We start from the raw sequence: 18,432 nt of genomic DNA, 5'->3' as shown, positions 1-18,432 counted from the left end.
GAGCCGATATGAAAAACAAAATCAGTAAATGGCACTTAAAAATCTGGATTTTAATCCCTTGAAAAATCAAGACTATTTGGTGATCTGGGACTTGAATGATCTTTTGAAACGTGGCCCAGTGTGACCCAAGCCAGTGGCGGGCTGGAGCTGAGTAGCAGGGCCTCTTCCTCTGGGGATGCAGTCAGGGGTTTCTCCCAACTTCCCGTGCCCTTCTTTACGTTTCCTGCCTGTCCTCTGAAGGCACTGGCGTTTGCAAAGCCCACCCCAAATGATATGGGAGAGGGGCGTGGAAACAGGCCGCAAAAATACACCCAGGATCTGAATGGGTCTTGCACATTGGGAAGGTCTCGGTTTCCCGTCTACTCCAAAAGGGGTCATGGCTCCTGTGAATGGCAGTTCCTGTTCAGAATTTGCATTGTTAACATCTGGAATAGAAATAGATTTCATAGAAGAGAGGATGGCTGTGTCGTACTAAGAGTCAGACTGGCCGATTTTTGAGCCTAGCCCCACTATACCAGCATCTGACTCCGGGAAAGCGACTTTTTATCTCCATGCTTCCTTGTGAAATAGGACTAGTAATCTAATAATATCTACTTCCCAGAGCTGTTGAGAGGATTCAGTGAGCAATATCTGTGATGTGCTTTGCCCATCGTAAGCACTCAATCAATACTGATTCCTGGTCTCTTTTCGCTTTCCAGAAGTGATGAATATGTAGCCCCCCAGGTACATTGTCCATTTATCACCAGGGATGTTAAGTGAGTCTGTGCTGAGCTGTCCACGGCCTTAGAAAATCAGAGTGTGGAGTCTAAAGGAAATCACCTGTTTCTTCCTGTTTTCTCTCGTCTTGTAATTTCGTTTTTCTAAGAGTATCTGCTGAGATGGAAGGGGACATTTTGGCTTCGAATGGATCATTTCCTTGGGCAGAGAGCCATTTGTAATAGAGAAGAGACAACATTTTAAAATGTTTTGGGGGCTACTGCAAATGGGATCCATTGACCTAGATTTTAATAAACCTCAAAACAGCTGCAAGGTGCATGTGTTTAAACTTAGTGGCACAATATCTTTATGGAATTATGAATAACTTCTCCTCCTCCCCTCTGGGCATATGTGTCCTGTTCCCAGACAGATGCTCAGGCCCTGGTTTTGGTATTTTGAGAAGACTGACAACTCACTCCAAAGTTGTTTTCAAGTATTTGTTCCCCTGTTCAAATCAAACTTTCCCAGAAGATCTGGGGAGTAGAGCTTGAAATTCTCATTTCAGTATTTTAAAAAGTTTTCCTTTATTTGATGTTTTTCATATTATATCTTGACAACTTGCTTTCTTTCCCTTGAAAACATTTAGACAGCCCCATGAATCAGTTCTAATTTACTTCTTCAAATACACATACACAATTTTACATGACTGAGATCACAGCAAGCATGCTGGGTCCTTACAGGCAGTATTTTTTCTTTTGGTTTCCTTCCCCCAAATCAGCTCCCCTTCCCTATTACCCCAGCCTCCAGAAACCTCACGTGTACCTTTCTGTAGGATATGTCATATTCTTTAACTATATAAATTACTATGTTATACACACACGTACTATAGGTATACATAGACATAGACACATATGGGGGTAGATGGTTCAATTGTTGCTTTGTGAAACTGGGATCATATTATACACACTTCTCTACATCTAACTGTTCTCACTTTACAATTCTTCATGGAAGTTTGGAGTGCTCCAATTCATTCTTTTTAATGGTTTCATAATAGCTTGTTATGTGAGTGGACCATAAAACATTTCCTTTTTATGGGTATTCACTTTGCTCCCAGAGTTTTGCTGCTCTAAACAGTGCAGCAGTCAGCCTCCCCGTCCTTAAGTACTGGGGCTTGTATGTCTGTGGAGCAGATTCCCAGGAGGGTGGGCCTGAGTCAGAAGGTTTGTGTGATCTAAGATAATAAATGTTGCCAGATAACTTTCCTAAAAGACTGTACCAGCTCGCATCTCCTCCAACAACCTATGATGGTTCCTTCCTCCTGTTTCCCAAATAGCGGTGGCTGTTTCTCTCTCTCTCCCTTCTCTCTCCTTGCCTGTCTGATAAGCAGAAAGAGAAATCCTAGTGTTAATCTAATTTGCATTTCCTCGATAAGTAGTAAGTTTGAGCATCTCTTTATGTTTATTGGCTTTTTGAACTTGCCTCTCCATGAATTGCTTATTTATATTCTTTGTTATATATATTGTTCTTGTTATTTTGTAAAAACATTTTGTATAACAGATGTTATCTTTTCATTTGTGTTACAAATAATTTTTAAGATCTATTGCTTGCTTTTCACTTCATTTACAGTATTTTTGCCATTAAAAAGTTGTACTTTTTAATGTTCTTTTTTTTAATAGTGGAAGTTTTTTCCTTAATTTTTTTAAACGGAAGTACTGGGGATTGAACCCAGGACCTCATGCATGGTAGGCACACACTCTACCACTGAGCTATACCCACCCCGCCAATAAAGTTGTCCATTTTTTAATAATAGGAGGGCTTTTAAATATACATATATAGAGAGAGATCTTCTGGGATTTCTTTTTTAGTGAAAAAGGAAAATGTTTCATTTTAACACTCTTGTCCTATTATGCTGTTACATCCTATGTTTCAGCTAACTAATCTCAGTCTGCCTTCAAATGGACACGAACCCCAGAGTCAAGCGTGGGAAATCAGCAAAGCATGCTGGGAGCTGTTATCACAGGCTTCCCTTAGGCCACGTGTCAATTCTCTGGCCAGATCCTATAGCTGATACCAGTCTGGAATTTTTCTATCTCCAGCTCTTAGACCCTGATTTCTCCTCCCTCCTCTGCCAGCTCCCTCCCCCACTTGCTCCTTAAATGGAAGTTTTCCTTCCATTTTCCCAGCTCTCTTCTATACTTTGTCCTTCTTTCTGGTGGGAGAGATGTGGAATGTCCCTGAACTTTTCATGCCCCTTCCCCAGGGCCTCCTAGGGTCATAGGGTCCTTTCCTGCCATCTAAGCTGGGTAGCCCACCCTTCCCTGAACATCCAGCCCTCTCTCCAAAAAGATATCTGCATCTCTGTCGGGGCTGCCCAAGTGCCTCTTTGCATTTGTGGTTTGCATGTTATGAGTCAGGACAAATGTTTTCCTTTAAACTCCTTGTCGGATTTACCCCTTCAGTATAAATTCCAAATACCTTGGCTTTATGTGTAATACTAGCCTGTGTTTAGTGAGCACTTATTATGTGCCAGACTCTGCTGAGCACTGTGCATGTATGTTCTCTCTCTTGGTTCTTACGGAGCCTATGATGCAAATATATCCTCGCTTTACAGAGGAAGCCACTGAAATTTACAGATCTTAGTTACCTGCCCATGGTCACATAAGGAGGAGAGTATGAGGATGTGAATCAAACATTCTGTCTCCAGAACACCATCTGTAACCACCTTCTGAGCCCATCTTACCCCCTATTCCTACTCCATCGCTTCTCCTTCCTGGGTCTTCAGATGCAGCCACATTTACAGCCTGGACTGCTCCTTGGCCCGTTAATCATGCCACCATGGATACAGCTTCTTGTACCATTGTCTTCTTAACTTGCTCTTGTATTTAATCTACCTTTGCTTTGTATTTCCCCAACTGGACTGTCAGCTTCAATGGAACAGGGACCATGACTTAATTTCTCTGTAACTGCCTCCTCCCACAAATTTGTTGACTGATTGCTTTTTATTTTTCAGGAACTTCCTCCAGCCTTCATTAAAATGATGTTTAGCCCAGACTCTGTAGGGATATTAAATATTCTTAAATCTCACTTGACTTTAAAATACTTGCAACTATGAACCTGCCGATGTCCCTGTTTAACTTAAGGTCTTGACTACCAAATAGGTTCTGACTCCAGCATGAGCCAGTTCTTGGCCTTATTAAGTAAAATCAGTAGAAAGTAGGAGTGATCCCTCAGTCAATGTTGGCTTGTAAAATACTTTCTATGCACCCTTCACTTAATCTTGATAATGACCTGTGTAGTAAATCTCATCTCCATTTTTCAGAGGAGGAAATGAAGTCCAGAGGAGATAGGTCTGGGGCTAGACTCCGCTTCGGACTCTGAGTCCTCCTGTCACTGCATCACAACAGCCTGTGCTTGGATGGCAGGATGATTGCAGCCAGGCCAGCGTGGGCCGGTCTGATCTTATTACCAGCACCATGCTGATCCTGGGGTGGAAATGAGCACCGTATCTGCCCTCTATGCTTTCTGTGGGGATTAAGGAGGTCCTTTTGCAATCCCATATCCCCTTTGTGTGAAGTGACCTGAAAGCCACTAGAGTGGAGCCACCTCTCCTGGAAAAGCCATGACAGCCACCCTGCCAGGCTCCCTGGTGGCAGCTCGGAGGGACGTGTGTGGATGTGTGGAGTGATGGGATAAAGTACTGCTGGTCTGTCCACAGCTCCACTGCCCAGAAGAAAACCAAACCATCTTGTGAGTCATCTGCTCAGATATCTACATGAGGAGCCGATTGGCCAGTGTCCAAGGAGAGATTCCTCGTGCACAGGGTGGAGGGCGGTACAAGTGCTGATAAGAGGGGAGCAAGAGGAGGCTGGCTCGTTTGTCTCTTAGACCTTGTGTTCTGTGTTTCTCAGGCTGAGGGTCAGTTTGTTTCTGTGCTGACTAGCGGGAGGATCTTTCTTGGCTTAATCCTTCTTCCCTCCCACAGGGCCCCAGAGCATCACTCGCTCACCCTAGAGGGTTTGTGAAAAGCCCTGTCTGTATCTACTCCAAACGCTTCCCTGCAGGCCCATTCTATTCTTAGAGCCCCTGATTCCTGCTTCAGAACCGTGCGGCTCTCAAGCTGGCCGAGACTCAGAGCCTGTGCCCTTGGTGTAGTAGATAGCAAAACAAAGGAACACGCTGAAGGGTGTGAATGAAAGAAAACAAAACCTGTAGTCATTCCTTCTTGGTATGACTTCCCAAGGAAACCAAAGTGGGGGTTATTCTTTCCCCAGCTGGGCAGCAACACGCCTGGGGAAAACCCTGGACTCTCCTCATTTAAATTCCCCTTTACAATTATGCTTCTTTTGACCTTGTAGCTCTTGACCTGGCTTGGTCATGATTCTTTCTTACTGATTTCTCACCCATTTTTCCTTTTTATTGGCTTTTAAATGCCTCCTAGACTATGTGCCATCTCATCTTCTTGAGAAAGAAGAAGCTCTTCGTTCTCAAAGAATTACTGACCCCAGTTTGCTAATTTGGAATGAAGGGATTGTATCACATGGCCATTTGATTCCTGGCCATTTGAGAACAGGAGAGGGTTCCATTCTTAGAATTGTCTTTGGAAGAAGCAGCAGGAGAGATGGGGTTCTTTACTTTGCAGAGCTGTGTGTGAAGATGGCTGGAGATATAGCACTGCATTTCCTTAGGGTTCCTGAGCTTGCCGGCAGAGTTTGCTCTATTCTGTCTAAACTTAGTCAGGTATCCACCTCTGTTTGTATCTACATGAGAAAGATAACCTGAGTGTTCCCAACTGTCCTCACAGTGATGTTAAAGTAAGAAAATGAAGAGCGAGCCAGCCAGAAGGGGCCTTGGGAAGCCTCCCCGGCAAGCCTTTCACTTTACCACGAGGAAACGGAAGGGCAGAGAGGGGTGGAGAGTTCACACAGTGCTCCTGACTGCTGGGTCAGTGGCCGCCTCCTCCACCAGGATGCTCAGCTCTTGAAATAGTTCATCTGGATCTTCCCTTCTGACTCTGCAAGACAGAGCGTGTCTGCCCAGAGATTTAACCTCTTGTTTCCACTCGCTGCATTGTTTGGATCCAAGCATGTTCCTTGGAGAGCTGCTCCAGCCATTCACCCACTGGAGCCCCTGAGGGTCTCTGCTCCTACCTGATGGACTAGCCTCATCAGGCTTGGACCTGCAGGGGCAGGCCCAACCCTCAAACTCTGGCCATGGTGCTTTCCTTTTTATGGCCCCTTCAGGGCCGTGGGTGAAAGGCAGGACCTTCCCCACCTGCAGAAGCCAGAAGCAGACTTATCTCTGGTGGCTGGTCTTGCCCCCATTACCCCACCCCACAGCTCCAAAACATCCAGATGACCTCAGCTCATGAATGGCCCTGCTATGAGATAGGCTATTCGTGGCTGGAGCCCAAAATCTTACTCCAAGTAGCCAGTCTGCTCTTCTGTGTGATTCAGAAGACCCCCATTTGTATATTCCTCTGATATTAACGTGCAATGCCAACCCACCTGATCTGCAGACTTGTTCTACCAGTGGGGATGAAAATGACGTGGCAGCAGCAGATCCCTGCTTCCCCCTTGCAGTTCTTCAGGGCCAACTGGCAACAGCCTGCCATCCCTACAAGGAGTGCAAGGGCACCCACATTCCAACTAACCCCTGCTGTGTGGCAGTCATTGTCTTAGGTGACGGCAAGAACAATAGCTCAGATGGGAGGGAAGGCTTATTATGCACCAGGCACTGTGCTGGGACTTCATGTGCATTAATGCATTTGGGCTTTATAACAATCATATGAGACAAGTGCTATTATAATCCTTATTTTACAAGTGGGGGAACTGAGTGAAGTTAAGTCTTGCCCAATATCAAACGTCTAGTAAGAGGAAAGGTTCGGATTTGAACCCAAACTGTCCTATCAGACAATCTCTTAGCATCTTCACCACCCCACAGTGGGTGTTATTAGCCGCATTTTATAGATGAGACTCTGAGCAGTTAAGTCAATTGCCCAAGACCCACAATCCATAAATTTTAGAATGAGATTCAAATTTGAGCTTGTCAGACTCCAAATTCTGTACTCTCTTCACCATTCTTGCTTCCTGAGTGCTGCTGGCTGCCCTGGGTTGGACAGGAATGGCTGGGTGTGGTCTATTCCCAGCAGCTGCCAGAGGCTGCCCACCTCCTGCAGCCATGGTGCCTTCTTGCCAATACGGTGGGGCCCATGGGACTGGCATCCTGGGACTAAGCCGAGTCCCGTAGTCCTGGGCAAATGAAAAGAGACCTTATAGGGGGAGGTTGGTAGCTCAGTGGTAGAGTACATGCTTAGCATGCACGAGGGTTCAATCCCCAGTACCTTCATCAAAAAATCAGTAATAAAATAAATACACCTAATTATCTCCTCCTCCCAAAACAAACAAAAAAAAACACAAGTAAACAATGTGTATTTATTCAAATAAATATATGCATTTTATAATACGTAAAGGGGAAAAGAGAGACCTTATGCAGATGGAGTGTGCCTCAAACTTTTTCTTTAAGCACTTTTTTTAATTAAAAAGAAATTTTATCACAGTTAGGAGATAAAACTTACATATAGTAGAAGTCACGTAATTTAAGAGTGCAATTTGATGAGTATTGACTGTATACAGTTATGTAACCACCACCACCACAAGACAGAGGTCACAATCAAGATCTAGAACTTTTCCTTTGTAGTCAGTCCCTGGCCCCTACCCCTGGTCCCTGGCAATCAGTGAGTTGCTTTCTGTCATCATAGCTTTGCATTTTTAAGAATGTTCTTATGTAAGTGGAGTCATTCTGGTCGTCTTTCACATCTGACTTCTTTCACTTGGCATAAAGCTGTCAAAATTCATCCATGCCGCGCATGTAGCACTAGTTTGCTCCTTTTTATTGCCGAGTGGTATTCTGTGATATGCATGTAACACAGCATGTTCGTTTATCCACTCACCAGTTGATGGACATTTGGTTTTCTAGATCTGGGCTATCAGTAAGAAAGCTGCTCTAAAAATTTACATACAAGTCTTTATGTAGACACATGTTTTTATTTGTCCTGGGCAAATACCAAAGAGTGGGATTCGTCAGGTCATTTGGTTGGTGTATGTTTAACTTGAGAGGCTGCCAAAATATTTTTCTAAGTGGGCATACCATGTAGCATTTCCTCTAACAATGGATGAGCACTCCAGTTGCTCTGCAGGCTCCCCAACATTTGGCGTTGTCAGTTTGTCTTACTGTAACCATTCTTGTGGGTATCCAGTGATATCTCTTTGCAGTCTTAAGTTGCATTTACCTAATGATTTGTGTGCTTATTTGCCATTCACATATCTTCTTTGGTGAAGCGTCTGTTCAGATCCTTTGCCCTTTTTTAATTGGGTTATTTGTCTTATTACAAAATTTGATGAGCACTTTTTAATCCCCAAATGTGAACTCCTGAAAGCTTTGGCTGCCAGAGGCATGTGGTGTTGTGGTTCAGAACACAGGCCTCAGGAGATCATTGGAGTGTGGATTCTAGACTTACCATTAGTAGCTGTGCGATCCTGGACCATTTACTTGGGCTCTCTAGGTATCAGTTTTCTCATCAGTAACATGGAGGTACTTATGAAACCCATGTCACAGAGATGCTATGAGGATTGAATGAGATAATCTTAACACAGTACCTGGCACAATAAACTTTCAGTAAATCAGCTGCTTTATTGTTGTTGAGAGAATGACATGACAAAAGTCTACTCTTATTAATTTAAAATCAGTTGCTAAAGAGAGATAGTTAAGCAAAGATGGCAGGTGTAGATAGAATCACCCAGTACGGGGATGATGCTGGGCACAGAGGGGACCTGAGCAGCCCAGCAGGTCTGGACTCATGTGGGACTCTTGGCCCAAGAGTGCTCTCAGTCAGCTGCTGGAGGGCACACTCACACCATGAATCAGTCCCAGGCCCAAGGGGAGCAGCCAGAGGGAAGAGCAGGTGGAAAAGCGATGTCAGGCCATCTGCAAGCCTCTGCGGGCCTGAAAGCCAATCCCCCTACCCTTCCCAGCTCCCCCTTTTCATACCAGGGGTCAGCTGTCTTGCTCTATGGAACCCAACAGACCTTTCAAGTGAAGCAACTCAACTCAGCTAGGTGGTTTCCTTTCCTTTTCTCTTCTTTGGACGGTGTGGCAAGAGGAGATGGGAAAGATAATTAAAATAACTGCTTCAAGACCCTTTTGGCCCCACCCCAGTGAGTTGGCTTCTTGGGCAGGTAGCGCCTGCCCTGTACTTTGCATGGGGCCTCTTTGCCATACCAGAGATTGTGGGCTCCCGCCTGGAGCATCCCTGGGCAGCAAGGAGGGGAGGACAGCCTTGGTATCTGAGGACAGCTGCAGGGACAGACCAGAGATGTGGATTTTAGATCCTGTGCAGACACCACTCTGCACTGATAGGGACCCATGCCTCTCTGTGCATCATCTGATCCTTGAGGAAATGTGTCTGAAAATCCCAGCTGCCGACAGAAGGATCCAACCATTCTAGATAAAGAAATAGACAAATTTTAAGTATTTTTTTAAGATATGTCATGTTTTAGGAGAGATTGGATTATTAAAAGTGGAGAAGACAAATACCCAGGGATGGGAATAAGAAATTATAATGGATTTCTTAGCTCCAAGTAGAGACTGGAGGTTCAGGTTGTTAACCTTTGGATTCATCAGGGAAGGTCTCATTCTTTGCCCTCTAGATACGATTCCATTGACCTTGGACGAGTCAATGAATCGTAATGAACGTATTCAAGCCAGGTGTGCCCAGAGCCAACCCTGGCTGACACTTTGTTTCCATTTCCACTTCAAGGTCCTGATCTATATTTATCAAGCCCTCACAATGTTAGCCCACTGGTGTTGGTTTACTGGGACATCATTCATTTATTCATTCATTCATTTACCGGCATTTATCAAGCACTTAATATCACAGTGGGCTAGGGGATGGGGACATGAATAATACACTGTCCCTGTGCTTACAGCAGAAAGAGACAGGCTTGCAAAACCACGGTATTTGATAAACTCTCTGTTTTTCAGACACATCGACCTTCTTTAATTTCCTTAAACACCTCCCAGTCTTCTCAGTTCCAGACCTTGGTGTAAACTCTCCTTGGAATGCCCTTGGCTACCCCTCTCCCCTCCCCACCTCATACACTTTGCTTGGATCACTTCTACTTATCTTTCAGGTCTCAGTTTAACCATCACATCTCTGGGTCAGGTCCCCTTGTCACTTGCTTTCCTAGTCCTTTCCCTCTGCAGCATTTATTACCCTAACAATAACCTCGGTCAAAAATGATGGTTGTTGAACATTCATCCTCATTAGACTGTAACCTCCATTATGAAAGGACTTGTATTATCTTGTTAATTGCTATATTCTGGCGCAGGGCCTGGAGTACAGGAAAAATGAATGAGTGAATGAGCCCAAGATGTGATAAAGCAAAAAGAAGGAGCAGAAGACCCAGCACCACGTCCTACCCATGGTGCTCCGACCCACAGAGCATCCCAGGGGGCTCCCTACTAAGAGTCCAGCTCCAGGCTGCAAGGAGGAGGGGAGGGGAGGGAAGAGGAGCTGCTGTAACAGGAGAGGCTGCAGCTGACTGGGAGGCAGGCCCTGGTCCTCCGGCGACTTGTTCTAATCTTAGAAGGCATGCTTGGGCTTTCTGCTGTGGCATGAAGGGCAGATGTCCCAGACCTCAGGACACACTCACTGTCACTCCCACTCAGGAAGCAGAAACGGCCCCCAGTGAAGGGTATTCCTGGGGGGCCTCCGGGTGGCTGCAGCAAACCCCAGGACTCCAGGCAACCCTGGTGCCTGGAATGCAATCCATCTCTCAGACTTGGAGGGGCTCCCAGTGGAATCAGGTTTATTATGGGACTAACCAGCAAGAGAGGAGCACATGACAGGAGTCTCTGAGCTCTTTTTTTTTTTTAAGTTGAATCACATTTTTATTTTATTAAAAAAAATTGTATTGAAGTACAGTTAGTTACAATGTGTCAGTTTCTTTGTACAGCACAATGTCCCAATCATGCATATACATACATATATTTGTTTTCGTATTCTTTTTCATTGAAGGTTATTAGAAGATATTGAATATAGCCCCCTGTGCTATACAGAAGAAACTCCCTTTGAAGAGCAATGTGTTGTAGATTTATATGTTGGCCCTCTGAATCACCCATGTTAGCTATGCAGAGGCATTTCTTTCACACTCTTCCCCTTTGCCCTAAAAAGAAAAAGAAAAAAAAAGCCAGCTGCTCCCAGGCTGACAGACTGACAAGGTTGAATCTGATCTGCTCCTCCCCTCTGCACGCCCACTGGTTTGTAGGAGGAAGATGGAGATGGTGGTGCGTGCACCCCAGCCCGGACCACGAGGTCGCTGCTTCTGCCTCCTCATCCCAGCACCCTCTCCACCTCCTCCCACCCTCCACTAACCTTGCCTGTCTTTGGCCATTACCTTGTAACAGGAACCAAGTTTCAAACCCAGGTTTGTCTGACTCCAAAAATCCCAGGCAGATCCTTTAGGTCTGTCCTGGACTCTCTGCTCTGTCCACTCACCCCTTCTGGGCACTTTTGCCTCTCTTGGCACCTCTCACCTCTTTCCTTCCAGCCCTGCTCCTCCTCTGGGCTCCCCATCTCTGTAGACAGCATCCCTGTTCACCCAGCAGAGGCCAGAAACCTGGGCAGCATCTTGCCACCTCCCTACACTCACTTGGTCAGTCGTCAGTTCTGATCAATCCTTCACCTAATTTGCTTTTGAGTTCTGCTAATGTCCCATCCCCACAGACCCAACTGCAGTTCAGAACACCATTCCAGCTAGTCTCACAGACTCCTGAGATCTGCAGAGTATTGGCTCCAACCCTATGTCTAAGCCACTCTCATAGTTACTAATTCCCAGATTTATCTGCCCATGGTCACCTTTGGTCCCAGTTTTCTGCCTCTTCTGAATCCTTGTCCTCCATTCTCCTGTAAGCCCAGTAGACCTAAGCACCCTGTGAATCTGCTCCCCTGTGAATCTGCTCCCCTGTGAATCTGCTCCCCTGTGAATCCCTGGCATGTGTCGGGCTCATTAATGTCCTCTGAGTGGGCAAATCAAAAAAGTCAGCCTCTTGAAGGCATTCCTTTACCAAATGTGGGCCCTTTTCATTCTCACTCTAACCCTTTACAAAGCACCCATAAATAAAAGGCATTCAGTAGAACTTCTACTGCAGGTTTGCGGATTGCAGGAGGCGGTCGTGATGACACCACATAGCTAACAACTGTAAATCAATGACTAGAGATTCCTGTTCACCAAAACCCTTTTTTTGGCCACCCCATCACCAGAGGTTCCTTTCATTCTGGCCATTTCCCCCACAGGTGGCTGGCCCTGTCCGCTGCTCAGGGTCTTAGCTCCTCTGCCCCTTCCTGCGTCCAGTTTACTTAAAATAAAACACAAACTGCTTGCCACAGTCCTCGAGGCTCCACACGGTGGCCCCCAGACTGCTTCTCATCCTGTATCTCCCCTCCTTTGTCCTTGATGAGACAGGTCCTCGCCACACCTCTCTTTTCTCGGTTTGTCAGGCTTTGTTCCTCTCTGCGCTTTCTGCTCAGAAGAACTTTCTTCCCATCTTTTCCCCAGCTGGGATTCAACTCAGATGACCTCTCCTCAGAGATGTCTGCTCACACCCCCAGAGATAAAATACCCTGTTTTCTCTTTCTCATGGCCTTTAACAAGGTATCTTATTTGTTTATCTGTGTTTACTCTTTGCTACCCTTGGTGGAATAGAAACTCCTTAAGGGCAAGAACTGTCATGGCTTCACCCCAGGGCCCAGGGCAATAATGTTTACTGATGAGAGACTGAGTGAGATAACTTTTGGCTGCAGAAGTCTAGAGTTGGTACAGCATGTCGGTGCGGAAAAAGCTAGATCTTTGGAATCCAGATAAAGCTGGTGCTACACTTAGTAACTTGAGGCGTTAGCGACTCTGGGCCATTTTCTGTTCTAGAAGAAGTATGAGGATGACAGAAAATGTATCAGGTGCTCTAAGGACAGTGCCTCCCACGGAGCAGCTGTTCCAGTAGGCAGGTAGGTCAAAGGGGCCACCTGGGCTCCCAGTCCCTCGTCCTTTCCATCGTCCCAGGATGGTAATGGTGAAATGCTGGGGTGAATTAAAGAGTTAAGGACAAGGTGAGGGTAAAGAAAGATGCTGGAACCATCGTGAGATCCCACAGAGACTGTCTGTTGATCCTTCTGAAATGATGGTTTAAGTAAGGACATATTGGAAGGGGGTGAGTATGGTCTTAAGATCCACAGCTGCTCTAGAAGAGCAGAGAAACAAGCACACCTTGCACTTCCGAGGCTCTGGCTGGTCTGGCTTGTTTCTGGTGAGCGAGAGAACCTTCCTTTTAGCTATAAGGGCAGGGGTTCCTCAGCCCCTAGGCAGAGCCCTCCCATTGCTTCTCTTCCAAGCTGTACGTGCCTTGTCTTCCTAAACCACGATCCAGAGACTTTTCGACACATAGACCTTGGACCAAGGAGGCGGGATGGGGCAGAGGCAGGGAGGTAGGTAGTGCCCAATTTGGGCGTGTCCACAAAGATTCCACTGTGTGGGTGGCCGGCGGCGTCCAAATTGTACTGACTCAACATGGCAACAGCGAGAGGGAAGTTCCATGCCATCCAGACACAGGGGCTCCTCAGTTCTCAGAAGAAAGTCCCATAGAAACAGAAAGTAAACACAAGAGGTGATTTTCTTCTGGCCTCGGCAAAGTCGCACGAACCACGGGAGTGGGTTCCAAGCTTGCCGGCAGAGCCAGGCTGAAATGGTGGCACCGAGGGCTTGGTGAGCAAGTTCCAGGACCCAGAAGATGGAGTAGGGGGCTACAGTCTGGAAAGACAAGTGTCAACTGAAGCAGGACCCAAAAAGGAATGAGGTGAGAAGACGGATTTAAGATGTAGCGATTGGCCCCAGAAAGAAAGGACGAGCTGGGGTCAAAACAACGACAAAACATGGAATGTGGATGTAGGCAGGGGAGGGTGTTAGTGACTCTGGGAGCAGGTTCCCTGCCCTGATACCTGGGCACCTGCTGGGGGTTGGGTGGTGGGGGAGGGGAAGAAAGCATCCTTTGATGGGAACTTTCTGTGTTCCCTGCTCTGTGTTCAGAACTTAACAGAATAGAGAATATTCTCTTTGGAATAGAGAAAGAACACTTAGTCCCAGGGAGGCTGTGGGCAGGGATGGGGTGGGGAGGGTGTCCCAGGAGAACTGGGGACTAGGCATGGACGCTGAAGTCATTCTCAGATCTAAGAGCAATCAAGGTGGGAGCATGACCTTACCAAACCAGCCTTGGCCAAGAGAGAGCTCACCCTCCTGGGGCCGAGGTGGTGTGATGTCGAACTGCTGGAGGAGATTAGTTGTGGTCCCTGCCAGAACTGCAAGGCAGAAATCCAGGCAGCGCCTCAGCGCCTGTCCCTCCCCAGAGCCATGCTGCTCCCACTATTCCTGTGCAACCTAGTGGCTTGGGATAGCTTCACTGTTTATGTATCACTTGACAGTTCTCAAAGCACCTGCGCAAATTATCCTACTTAACTGATGTCCATTGCTGGCTTATCAGGCATTGGAGTCAAGTGTTTCACAGAGTATTCTGTTTAGCTTGTCCTGTGTGACTCTGGTTAAGTCACTTGCCTTCTCTGGGCTTCGGTGTGCCCGACTGAGAGAAGGCAACAATCAGTCATTCTTCATAACATAGAATGAGAAGCATCTGGAGAGGGGCTGGTGGTGAGTGGATTTGCCAGGCTTCAGCAAGCCCTGGAGTCCGTGGACATTCAAAAGAAAAGCCATTCACTAGGTTCCAAGAAAACAAATTCAGACGTATTATAATCTTTCCTTCAACCCAGCTTTTAAGTCCTAAATGCTTCCAGAAGCCTTGTAGTTCTTTCGCTCCTTGCCAAGCCCAGTTTTGAGACAGGGAAGTTGGGGAGGAGTTTCTGATTCCTGTAGCTCTATTTTTGTCTGGAATGTATCTTCCTGCACCGCCAGTGATTGGCGCCTTTGGGGCCGAGGTAAAGTGCGCTGTCAGCAGGATGTGAGCGATAAATAGCAACGGACAGAGAGACTGAGCTGTTCCGGGGCAGGAAGTTAGACAGATGGACAAACTAATGGGCCCAGCATCTTTGCCAAGAGCAGCTCAATTAATTAATCACACTGTCCCTGGAGCGTCTCCGTTGTTCCGAGAGGACAAGATGTTCACCTCCGACAAGGCCCAGTGCGGCAAGTGCGGGGCACGGTCAGGGTGGGCACCACTCCCCTGCTTTCCCCCAGCTTTATGGGGAACTCTGGCATCTTGAAAAGAAGTGAATCCTTCTACATCTTGATGTGAAGTCAGCATTTGATGCTTAGGATGCACTGGGGATAAACTTGAATAACAGCGGGAAATAGTAAAGAGGGACCCGTCTTTTTCTCTAGAACAGCCTGTTCACAGATCCCAGTAGTTCTTTCCTATCTCTAAGCAAAGCCCTCCTCACAAAGCTTTGCCCCCACCTACTCAGCTTCACCGCCGGAGGGCGCTGGAGTTCAGCGGGCGGTCAGGCGTCTGCCCCTCCTCTGCTCCAAGCGGGCAGCATCTGGTATAACCAGTGACATTTACTTTGGAGGGAACACCCAAATAACAAAGCTTGGAAACAATTTTAGCACAAAAAGGAGGGCCTAGGAAGTGTATGTGAGTGTGTGTGTGTGTGTGTGTGTGTGTGTGTGTGCGTGTGTCTGTGTGTCTGTGCTGGTGTGTGGTGCACAGGGATGCAAGCTTGCAGTTGGAGAGGAGCATGCCTGGTCTTGGAAGGCCATGAGCCCCATGGAAAGACAGAGATGAACTTTCTCAGGCACATGTACTACCCAGATCCTCCCAGTTTCAGGCTAGACACGAGCAGGGAAGCGTGGAGAGGGAGTTTGCAGTCTGCATAAAAAATGCCATCATCACGGTCACCAAAAACTAAAGCCTAGCATCTCTGGGACTGGACATTTGATAAAATTATTAAAACCGGGTGGTTCTGTGGGCTGCGTGTAACAAGGCAGAAGAGAGGTGGCTGCTTCCAGCACTCGCTGACTCACCATGTGTGTGTGTGGGTGACAAGTAGGAGTGAGCGGTGTCCAGATGTATCGTGGCCTCTTCAGGGAGCCTGGAGGCACCTTAAGGGAGGAGAGGCTGCAGGAAACTGATGACTGCCCTGGTGGCAGAGCAGGGGCATGGTAACCGGCTTGGAGAAAACTCCCAGCAGAAAGGAACAGAACAGTAAAAGAAGTGAGTCTCTCAGTGCAGACACTGTGAGAATGTAATGAGATATGCAAATATCTAACTGAAATCATCACAAGAGTTCTTGGAAGGACCCTGTTGCCCATAGTCATAACAGCCCTTCTGAAATTCTTATGTCCCGGGGCCTTGTCCCTGCCCTCTAGCTATACAGTAAATCATATAATTCGCAGAACAGCCTTGTGAGTGATGTGCTAACATTATCCCTGTCAAGGTACAGAAAGGTAAAGTCATTTGCCTCAGGTCACTGAACTAGTACGAGTGGTCAAATCCAGACACTCTGGTTCCTGTCCGCCATGCTTCCCACCTCTCATGTTATTTATCTGTTAATTCAACAAATATTTTCGGAACATTTCTATGTCCAAGGCACTCAATTAAGCAGGGGAGACAAGACACAAAAATATTGTCCAAGTTCAATAGACGGCATTTGCTCATCCTATTATATGTAGTTACAGGCGTCTCTCTCCAGTGCATGTTGCCAGCCCCCAGTTTCCTAAGCCTCGGCTGACCGAGGGAAGATGCTGTCACTGATATACCCCTCCTCAGGCCGGGTCTTTGTGGAATTTGGGGGGAAGCCGGCCTTATCCTGCCTCCCAGATCTCCGGGCACCTTCCCACCTCTCAGGACAGCACCAAGTTGTCTTTCTCTCCAGGTCCCCAGAGCCACACCCAGGGCTGAGGACATTGTAAATATTCACTAAATGCAGTTGACTGAACAGGTCTTTTAAAAAATCTTTGAATGCAGGAGCCAATTGCAAAATGCTGTTAAAGACCTCACTGTCCTGGCACAGTGACACACATAACACATCGTGGCCTTATACTCAGCACCTTGTGTGGCACCCAGTGCCGACTCTCTGCGGTGCCAAGTACATACTTTTGCTTGTCCTTGGTTTGCCAGGAAAGGCCGGCAGAAACTAACGCCAAAGTGGACGACTCGGCGCCCCCGTCGGTAGCCCAGCTGGCCGGGCGGTTTAGGGAGCAGGCAGCCGCTGCAAAGGAGGTGAGTCAGGCGGCTTCAGAGCCCCTCTCCTGGGAGGGGGCTGGAGGAAGGGGAAGTCTGGGTCAGGCCCAGAGGAGAAGGCGGGAGGAGGCTTGGTAATTACCAAATTAGGAAGAGAAGCGGAGAGGGGTCTCCCTGAATGTGAAGAATGTCACCATGCCGCTGGGCCTGGGCGGGATCTTTCCCCAGCAGAGTGAGGCTTACACTCTGGCGTGGAGGGAGCAGACCCAGGGCCGGCCGCGAGCTAAAGTCCTGCCCGTCGGAGAGAGTCTGAATTCATCTCCTTCTGGATCCACTGATGGAGACTTAGATCTTGCACAGCTGTACCAGACCTGGGCTCATGCAGAATAAAGAAGCCCCCGCACCAGGCTCCTGCCGGAACCTAGGAACCCAGAGCAAGGACAGATTCCAAATGGAGCCTTGGGAAGAAAGAGAGGACTTCAAGGGAAGCACAGTCAGATATAGGTAGCCAGGGATCAGGATGGAAAGGGAGCCAGTGACCAGTGGATTCTAGAAAGAACCTGCTAGAGAGGGCAGAGTCGAAGGTAGCATTGGAGAGATCTGAGCTAGGTTTTCTCTAGTCCTACAGTGTGAGGAGCTCTTTAGAAGTGAAGTGAGGAAGAGCTCCCCACCCCCAACTCACGCCCCGGTGTAGAAGGAGGGTTCTCGTGGCCCCTTGGGGCAGACGAGAATATGGTTGTCATGCTTTCTTAGGTGTGTTATTTTGCATTTTTGTTTTCTCATCTGAAAAATCGGCCCATAATTTCTAGACATTATAGGAATGTCATAAAGGGTGAAGGAGAGACCCTGATCTAAGGTGCTAGCAGTACTTAGCAGCTGGATGTGGTGTCATTTTGAGATGTTGCTTCAGGCTGATGCACCTCAAGTAGAAGCGGATGCTCCAGCAGGAAAGGACCAGGAGAGGAGAAGTTGAAAGTCAAAACGGGCCAACAGTTCACTGGAATGAATTTATGGTTCGGGTTAATGGATGGTCACAAAGACATGCAGTGGCTCCCTCCATTCTTTTCTCCTTCAGACATCCCTAAACATTCCTAAAACCAGTTTCCACCTCCTTCCTCTTCCTCCTTGTTGCCTGATTAGCTCTCTCTCTTTTTCTCTCTATGTGTCCGTCTGTTGCCCTCCCTCTAGACACCAGCCAGTAAACCAACAAGAAGGAAACCACCCTGCTCCCTCTCTCTGTTCCCCCCCAAGGTAGAGCTGGGCCAGAATGGTGAGGAGGTAAGTGCCACTGCTGCCGGGGGCTCAGAGGATGCTGGTGATGGGTTTTCTTCCTCCTTAGAGGAAGAGGCACCACAGTCACACTTGTAGACTTCGAAACCTGCACGGGGAACTTCAACATTTCAGATTCAGGGATGAGTCTCCTCTTCTTAATGCTTCCTGAACCCTATCATTTGAAAACGAGGCTCCTTCTGCTTTCTCTTACTGAGCCTCCTGTTC

The 18,432-nt window shown here is 47.3% G+C and overlaps 1 protein-coding gene and 1 non-coding gene across 3 annotated transcripts in view; one reads left to right on the top strand and one right to left on the bottom strand.

Annotated features, from left to right (window-relative positions):
- The window catches only part of RCSD1 (RCSD domain containing 1), a 59,457-nt gene that overhangs the window by 23,604 nt on the left and 17,421 nt on the right, over positions 1–18,432 (top strand). Inside the window, exons 3-4 of one of the 2 annotated variants that reach the window (XM_032463805.1) lie at positions 16,873–16,974; positions 18,124–18,213. In XM_032463805.1, the coding sequence (XP_032319696.1) occupies positions 16,873–16,974; positions 18,124–18,213 (192 nt within the window). The remainder of the gene's footprint in view (positions 1–16,872; positions 16,975–18,123; positions 18,214–18,432) is intronic. The other variant, XM_032463806.1, reaches the window with a different exon arrangement.
- TRNAG-ACC lies at positions 2,401–2,472 on the bottom strand. The gene has a single exon. It is a non-coding gene; the product is annotated as a tRNA-Gly (tRNA).

The sequence above is a fragment of the Camelus ferus genome, chromosome 21 (genome assembly GCF_009834535.1).
Source record: "Camelus ferus isolate YT-003-E chromosome 21, BCGSAC_Cfer_1.0, whole genome shotgun sequence".
Lineage (NCBI taxonomy): Eukaryota > Metazoa > Chordata > Mammalia > Artiodactyla > Camelidae > Camelus > Camelus ferus.
This window is presented reverse-complemented; position numbering and strand designations above follow the sequence as displayed.